The 8,948-nt window shown below is 36.3% G+C and overlaps 1 protein-coding gene across 1 annotated transcript; it reads right to left on the bottom strand.

Moving 5' to 3' along the window:
• Positions 1–752: 752 nt before the first annotated feature.
• Positions 753–8,006, bottom strand: SPP1 (secreted phosphoprotein 1). The gene is made up of 7 exons (XM_080682821.1): positions 7,744–8,006; positions 6,557–6,624; positions 6,406–6,444; positions 4,029–4,109; positions 3,698–3,739; positions 2,319–2,642; positions 753–1,600 (listed from the first exon to the last, which is right to left on the bottom strand). Exons 2-7 carry the CDS (start codon positions 6,608–6,610, stop codon positions 1,196–1,198), a joined length of 945 nt encoding a protein of 314 aa, XP_080538947.1. The 5' UTR covers positions 6,611–6,624; positions 7,744–8,006; the 3' UTR covers positions 753–1,195.
• Positions 8,007–8,948: the final 942 nt, after the last annotated feature.

Genomic DNA, 8,948 nt, shown 5'->3' on the forward strand with positions numbered 1-8,948 from the left:
TTCCAAGTGGAATTTCTAGTTTTAGAAAGAGCAGAGGATAAAACAGGGACATAAAGTTGCTTGCTCCACTTTAGGTTTGCAAAACTTTTCATTTTGAATGAAATTGAGAAATTTGGTTTTTACCTGAAACTGCATTAAAAGTTTTTCCATTGCAAGGCACTATTTATTTTCTTTGAGTGATCAGAATAGCTATGGAACCTATCCAAGTTTCCAACCAAGGACACAAAAATAATAGATTTACTGAGCAAATTAATGGAGTGCTGAGAAAAAAATAATATTCATGTGTGACTGCACCTAGGAATTTTGTTAGCTTTTATTTTATTTATTTTTATTTATTTATTAATTTATTTTAAAAAATCTTTATTATTGAAAGTATTATATATGTCCTCTCTTTTCCCCCATTGACCCTCTCCAGCCCGTCCCTACCCGCCCTTCCCCCCACTCCAGTAGGCTTTTGTTAGCTTCTATATCAGCTTTGTAAAAATTTTAAAAATTCTGCTTTCACTCAGTGGAAGCAGCTTAAAGAGCCCTGCCTGGTTGGAAGATTTCTGGCTGAATATCAATCCCCACTTGACACCTGTTTCCTTGGGTAGGAACTTAGCTCAATCCAGAACCTGTACAGTTGATGCAGCAGTTCCTAGATCGCTCTCTACCTAGTCCAGCACATTCATTAAAATGGTTCCATCTGTTAGTTGTTGAGCAACTGTGGGAAACCAAATACAGGGAGAGCAACTGACATCACCAAACTCTCATTACATTTGAGATAAAAGATTTATTCATGTAAACAAAAATAATCACAACAAAATGTACACTAATTTGAAAAACAATCATAGTGACTAAATTTTATATTTTCTTATAATTGTGTAAAAGTATTTTGTTTACTTCTGCAAAAAGCATGTTGTTTGCTTCTACATAAATTTCTATTTGTAAAAGAATAGCAAACATTAAAATACAGTGTTAATTTGCATTACTTATATGGAGAGAACATAGACTAAACCCTGAAGCTTTTAGTTTACAAAGTTGTTACATGAAGCCACACACTAAACTATTGATTAAAAACATCATGTATTTCCAGATTCACATACATATACATTCACCACCTAAGCTGAGAAATAAGCATTTCATATTGTCTCCCACCTCGTTATTATGTATTTTTCCCTTTTAACTAAAACCAGAAAATTGTATTTTTCTTTTTTTAATTGACCTCAGATGATGCACTTTCTAATTCATGAGAAATGCGAAATTTGAGATGTTTATCTTGTTCCTCACTCTGAGGGTCTGAGGCCAGCTTGTCTTCATGACTATGCAATTCTCGGCTGTGGAACTCATGGCTGACCCTGGAATTTTCCTGACTATCAATCCCATCAGAATGCTCATTGCTCACACCCATTGCCTTCAGCTTATATTCTTTGGCAAGCTCATGGCTGTGGGTTTCCACACTGTGGTCATCCAGCTGACTTGTTTCCTGGCTGTCCTTCCCACGGCTGTCCCAATCAGAAGCCACGGGCAGGCCCTGGGCGACAAGGATGGCCCTGTGTGCATCATCCATCTCATCGCTTTCCACGTGTGACGTCAGGTCTTCCTCTGTAGCATCAGGATACTGAATCACAGCACAAATGGAAGAAGAATTAAATGACAGCCAGGAATAGGCACATTGTAATTCTTTCCTGCTCTCAAACTTTCAGGCCAATTTATACTAAAAATTGTCTAAATTTGGCTGAAGGAAAAAAAAATACTAGCATGTTACTTTATATTTCACCAAGCCCTTCCATGTGTTATCTCCTTTGATGTAATAGGTACATCAATGATATATGTGCTGAAACCTTTGCGGTAGGTCTCCTTATCTCTGTTTTACGTAAAGGAAACGTGAATTGAAAGTTAAAAAGTAAAGTGAGTGGTGGCTATGTATAAAATCCAGATCGTTTGACTATAGATTCAGTGTAATTTGCAACTCTATCATTCCTCTTAGGTATTTAACTTCAAAATGTGACCATTGTATTGTACAAGTAATTGCTGTTTTTCAAAGTCTCCTTTTAATCTAAAGAAAAGCGAATAGGATAAATGTTTTACCACCAGAATTTGGGGGAAAATAGCATTGTGATTGAGAGACAAAATTAGAGAGAAATTATGTGGACTTAAATATAAAAAAAACAACAACAACAGAAAAAGGTCTCATATTCAATGATCATAAAGTAATAATAATGCTTGCTGAATGAGTAAATGCATGAATGAATAAGTGAATAACCAGACTCTGGTTCATAGAATTGGGCTCCAATCTATCAATCATAACCATCCAATATGTCTGTTAAAGGGCTTACCTGGACTACCGATCTGTGTAACTTTTTAGATTTTAACCTCAGTCCGTAAGCCACACTATCACCTCGGCCATCATTTGTGTCTCTTGTGGGGACAGCTGGAGTCACAAAAGGGGTTTCAGGAAAGTCAGTGGGGAAATCAGTGACCAGTTCATCAGATTCATCAGAATGGTGAGACTCGTCAGAAGTGTCAGGGGCATCAGTATGATCATCGTCATCGGAGTCATTTGAGTCGATGGAGTCTTGGCTATCCACATGATCTTCGTCATCATCATCATCCACATCATCTGTGTGGTCCTGGCTTTCATTGGACTTACTTGGGAGAGTCTAAAAACCAAGATGGCCAGAAAAATTAGTGTAAGTGCTTTAATTTTCCCTTAGCCTTTACAGTGCATTAGTCTTTTACTGTCTTTCTTTTATTTAGTTGCAGGATCTCTACATCCACAACAATGCACTCAATGGCTTTTAAGAGCTAAAGTGAGCACCTTCCAATTTCTTTTTTAACATAAGGATAAATGGAATAATAATTAAAGTATTTTTCTTGATTTCCCATAAAAATTATTTTTCTAGATATTTTCAAGTAAGATATATGAGTATAATATTTATATTGATAATGTTGTTTTTTTCTGATTCACATTAGACATTATTTAATAGGCCAAATTCAATAATGCAATAAATACAGATACATAATTTTTGTGAGATTATTTTTTATATTAGAAATGAAAATTCTCAGGAGATCAGAGCATCATCATGTAGCAAAACCTAAAATTACCTCCTTATTATCATGGATCATCAAAAAGTGACTGTTATGCATGTGTATAAAGTGCAGCTCAGATCTGTCAATTGAATTAGCCAGTTAATGTCTATTAAACTTCCAATTAGCAAATATACTGGGTCATTTATGTAACTTAGCTTGCTAGCAAATCTTAGTATATTCAAACGGAATCTTAAGGAAAACAAACTTATTTCTTTGCTTAGCAAATATATTACTAGTCCTAATAAAAAGTCCTCATTAACAGCCCTAATAATAGTTACCAAATAAACCATTATGTTAGGAACAGAAATGTTCCTAGAGGCAAAATCTTGGGTTTATAGGTATTTATTAGATGTGTGTCAGACATTAGATAAAACATCTATAAAATACCTTAAATCAATTGCAAGAGGCTTAGTATTTCAAATAACAGACATTAGTAAACATTTCCTGCCACACTAAACTTATCAGAAAAAATCTGGTATTTCTGGCATTTAGTAAATACATATTTTACTGGAAAATTTGTTCATGGAATTTTGTTAGAATCAAAGAGGTAATGTCATTAGGAGAAAGAGTGGCTTCTTTGTTTCTCCATGGCATGGTGGGCCTCTGATTCGAAGTGAGAACTCACCTCTTGTTTGAAGTCATCAGTTTCTTCAGAGGATACAGTATTCTGAGGAAGGAAAGGCATATCAGTATATAGCATACATGCTTAACCTTTTTATTCAAAAGTTAGCCCTTTCCATCCAAAGCAGGTCTTATTTTTCAGCCTTGTTGGTGAAGGACTTAAAGGGGAAAGAGTCAACATGTCAGATTAGTTGGTGTCCTAAGCTTGCATTTTCTAACAGGCATGGGGACCTACTTAACCAGCCCAGTGGTCTGGTTGGTGGCTATATATGTTTTGTTGTTGTTCTTTAATTGCAAGACATATAATTTTTGAAAATAATTAAATTTAAAAATACCTGTGGTGCTAGGAGATTCTGCTTCTGAGATGGGTCAGGCTTTAGCCATGTGGCTACAGCATCTGGGTGTTTGTTGTAAAGCTACAAAAAAAAGTTGCATATTTGTCATTATTTAAAAAAAGAAACATAAAGATCTTTAAGTGATACACTTAAAAAACAACTATACTTCACCAATACTGATGGATAAGAGTAATATGCATGTATATATTCAACCAGAGCCTTAGATACCCCTTTTCTAACTTATTTTTTCTTGCAGATTCATTTAATAAACTCTTACATAGCACTTACTGGGAACCAGGCACCCTTCCAAAGTGATTTACATGTTTTCATTCATTTAACCCTCTCAACCCCCTATGAGATAGATATCATTCTTGTTTCCATGTTGCAGATCAGGAGAAACTAAGATACAGTGAAGTTAAGAGTCAAGGTTCAAATCCATCACACTGGCTCTCCACGCTGATCTTAACACTGTGCTCCCCTGTTCTATGTTTTCTAGCTGAAATTTCCTCTCAGATAAAGTACAACTAAAACAGAGGTGCCCTTAATGAGCATTGATCTTCAAGGTCTCCTCTACTATGTGGCTATTTAAATTTAATTAAAATTAAGTGAAAATTTCAGTTTCTCGGTTGCACTAGCTACATTTTAAATGTTTAATAGCCTCACGAGTCTAGTGGCTATCTTAGTGGACGGTGAGGAAAAAAATATTAACATCATCTCACCAAAGTTCTATTGCTCTAGGGTGCCAAAGACACGAATGGAATGTCCTCTGCTTTTTAGCCCAGTTATTTATTTGGACAGTGATGATATGCTAGTACAGAGGAGGGAAACTGCTATGAATGCATGTCATCTGATGGGCTGTATTGCTCATGGAAGTCAGTGAGAATGAGAACCCTGAGGGTTCCATAGAGCTCTTTCTGCAGCCACCAAGGTGGTGGAGGGTTTGGGGGGAGAAGAGAGGGGAGGAAACCAGTCATCACTTTGCACGTCTCCATGGCTGGCTGTAGCCAGAGCAGCTTCAGGTTGGGCTTCTATGAAAGTTTTGCTTTAAAAAGGTACTAAGAACTACTGGTCTAGATGAGTTCAAAGTTTCCCTCTTTCTTTAAAAAATATATTTATGTAAGTATTATATAGAAACATGTTATACTATATATGTTACAAATATATCTATTTCCTGATGATACATGTAATACAGGTTTAGGGAGAATGTATTTATAGGTTAAATTTATAATTTACAAAAGTAATATGAAGAAAATAAAACCAAGCAAAATAGATTAAAATCCACCCAGTAATGTTAACCCTCACAGATAACCAGTGTTCATTGTTAGAGGTGTCTCCCTACAGACTTCCCATATTTCCTACTAGGTCTCACGTCTAGGATTCTAGAAGGCTGAGCTCTTCACTCATCTCCTCAATATCATTTAATAACTTATACTGCCATGGCTTCATGTGTCATATATATTTTTTATTTAAAAGACATTATTTTTTTTTTTGCTTCAAATAGTGTGACCTCTCTCTTCTCTGAAAATGTTAATGTTTCTGGCTTATTGTTGTAATTCAAACAATACTTGTGTTCTTAAATCACTTGGAAAACAGACACACCTACGCACACATACTTGCACACTCAACCACGTGCAACAATACCGCTCTTAGTATCTTCATTAAGCAATCTAATTACAGCGACGCCAGGAAACTCTATATTGGCCTTTATTCTGTTTGTCTGAATTGAACCCTGTGTCTTTCTGTCCAGGCTCCTCGGGACAATGCCCATTTGTTGTTTGCCTGGCACAGTTTCACCTATTGTGGAGGGGCAGGTACCTCTATGGCGCTGGTCAAATAATTATAATGACGAGTTTGATTTGGTCTTATGTTTGGTTAGAGAACTGTGATCTAAAGTCAGCTGACAAGCCTAATAGATACAAATAGCATAATAGACTTTCTTTTTATAATGGGCTTCTTGGCAAATATCTTAGGACATACTGTGAATATTGCAGTTATGTAAACTGTCTAATACATGAGGCCCATTTTAAATTAAGCCTTCCACTAAGTAAAAACAAGGATGGGATTTTCTACTTCTAGAACAGTATGTTGACTTGTGGAGAAAAAAAGTCATGCAACTTCAGAGAACTAATTTTACACAAGTAATAATGGCATAGAACGCTATTTTAGTATACAAAAAAAATCTAGTTCAGTGTGTGGAACACATATTTGTTAAAAATTATACTGGGCTTGGCACTAGCCTAAGTTGACAGGCAGTCAATTACTTGTAAATTAAAAGTCTTGACTCTGATAAGTAAAATTGCAACAGATATGTTTGTAGTGCTTCTTGAAACAGGTTCATAAATAATTTAATTCTATTCTAAATCTAAAAGATGCTTACCTGCCTTTCTTCAGAGCTGCCAGAATCAGCATGTTTAACCTTTGAAACAGAAAAGATGAAGAAAGATTACAACGTGAATGTGTGCCCAGCACCTGGGGGCATCCAATTAACTGATTTTGAGAAATTTTCCTTAAGATTCAGCTGTACTCACTGGAAGGGCGTAAGTGATGGCTAAGAAGCAGAAGCAAATCACTGCAATTCTCATGGTGGTGATTTTTCCTGCAAAATATTTTGTAATGAATATTTGACCTCTTCACAGGTTAAAACAGTGATACCTTATTATTCTACCATATTACAAAATAATCACAAATAAAATACATTTTTTTGTGTAGAATATTTTCTACTTCCTTCTTTTTAATATTATGGTCCTTTTGATTTAATATTTGTAATGCTACCTCTCTATTCTCCATCTTTCCCTATTGGGCAAGGGAGAGAAGAAGTTTACAAGTCTATTTTTATTCAACTTTTAAATTTAGAGTTCCAGAGATCACACCATTAGTTCCTTACATTGCCAGCTATCTAAACCTAAACACAGACCAACAGTAATTTAATTACAATAATAAGATAGTGTGGGACTTTTACTTTTCAGAGAAGAAAAACACAAAGAGCAATTAAATAAAACTATGAAAGAAATTTGCTTTCTCCATTTTTTCAGCATGCATTTCAAATGTGATTTTTAACTTAAATTATTAAAAAGGTGCTACTTGGGTGAAACAAAGCTATTTCTAAAATTAGTTATTCTAGAAAATAAGTTATTCTAGAAATTTGAAACAAAAAAAAGGAAACATTGAAAATAATCAACAGCTTTTTTTTATTTGCAATAAGTCTGCATAATGTCATACAGGTTTTTGGTGAAAAATTGAATAGGTAAATACAGAGACGTAAAAAAAAAAACTCAGAATTTTTTTCCCCTTGAAAATAGTATAAATCAAATAATTAAAAACAGCATTCTCATTAGCTTACATTAGCATTGAAGATCCTTTTTCTTTGAAATGCCTCCACAATCATCTATCCATTTAAAGTGATATGGGTATAATCATCCCACAGGGCACGAAATTGTACCTTTTTCTTTTCTTTTTTTTCCAATTGGAAGAGATAGTATCATTTCTTTTGAGGACTGAATGGAAGGATTTTTAAGTTTTATATTGACTGGCTTTCAAAATAGCTGATCTGCAGGAGATCTGCTATGTAGCCAGCAGGCTTATTCAAAAGACTAAAACAATTTAAATATGATGAACAGCATTACAGTGACGCTCTTTTCCTTACAACCTGACCTTCCCCAGGAACGGAACTGAAGGTATAGGACAGCAGCAGCAGGATAGCACACTGCAGGCTTACCTTGGTCTGCTGCTGGCTGAGAAGGCTGCCCCTGGTCTGAGAGGAGAGTCCAGTCCAGATGGTGCTGCACTCCTTGTCTCCTCCTCTTGCTGCTGACAACCAGGACCTCCCAGTATTTAAATGCTGCTCCAGACACCCCCCCACCGCCCGCCCCCGCCCCCAACACAGAGAGGCGGAGAGATGTGTCATGAGGTTTTTTGCCACTGCCCAACCCACTTGCTCCCACACTTCCCCCTCTGGTTTTGTGGTGCACACACACACACACACACACACACTCCAGAGTTAAAACATTACTTCTCTGCAATATCATTAACTGGCATTTTCATTTATGGGAATGACATTCAGCATCATGAAAGGGCACCTTGGAGTCCCATTGAAAAGGGGGAAAATGACTAGTTCTTACAAAGACTTTAAAATTTCTGATTTAGAAGAAAAATTGTTAATATAAAATGAGTCCTAAATAACATTAAATAGAATGGGGTTTGTTTGTTTCAGTTTAAAAAAGAGATTAAGGTAATACGTGCAGCTAAATTTGCCCCGCAATTGTATTTATTTAGGAGCTGCAAGGCTGTTGTTCAGACGTACAAAGGTCTCAGCTATCCTCCCTCCATCCTTTTGTCTGGCTTGGTTTTGTGATGTCAAGTACGAAGCAGCTTGTCCTTTAGACAAATGGCATTAGAGACATGAAAGTCCCTGTTCATGCCCACGAGGTTGGACTTACAATGACCTTACCAGGGCGTGGATTTTTGTAGCACGGTTTGAATTGATTAAAGGTGACTAATCTGATAACTTGTTACATGAAAGAGAGGCAATTTACTTTCGATGCTGCAGAAGTGAAGTGGTTTCCGAGAGCAGGGTGATTGCTTGAGAGTGCTGCTTCAGGAGCCAGAGAGCGGCTTTGAATCCCACGCTGCCACTCAACAGCTGTGTGACCTCAGCCGACCTGCACCTGCTTCCTCATCTGCCACAGGCACGTACTGTTACCTAGCTCATAGGGTTTTGAGAGGCTTAAATAAATTAGTCTGTGGAAAACAGAAATACTTGGCACATATTATATGCATATTTTAAACACTGTGTGTGTAAACTGTGACTGAAATGTAGGAGCAGCAAGTCTTTGTGATTTGCAGTGTCTTTAGATGGGTTATTAGAATAAGACTAGATGTAAGATCTTTAAATTGTGTACATCACTAGTTTAATTTACACAC

This window comes from Plecotus auritus (assembly GCF_963455305.1).
Source record: "Plecotus auritus genome assembly, chromosome: 1".
In the NCBI taxonomy this organism is placed as follows: domain Eukaryota; kingdom Metazoa; phylum Chordata; class Mammalia; order Chiroptera; family Vespertilionidae; genus Plecotus; species Plecotus auritus.

Excerpts from the sequence above, each read along its gene's own strand:
- SPP1 (XM_080682821.1), bottom strand. The coding sequence starts at position 6,610 with ATGAGAATTGCAGTGATTTGCTTCTGCTTCTTAGCCATCACTTACGCC. Across the intron at positions 6,445-6,556 it reads CCATCACTTACGCCCTTCCA|GTTAAACATGCTGATTCTGG; the intron begins GTGAGTACAGCT and ends TCTGTTTCAAAG. Across the intron at positions 4,110-6,405 it reads GCAGCTCTGAAGAAAGGCAG|CTTTACAACAAACACCCAGA; the intron begins GTAAGCATCTTT and ends TTTTTTTTGTAG.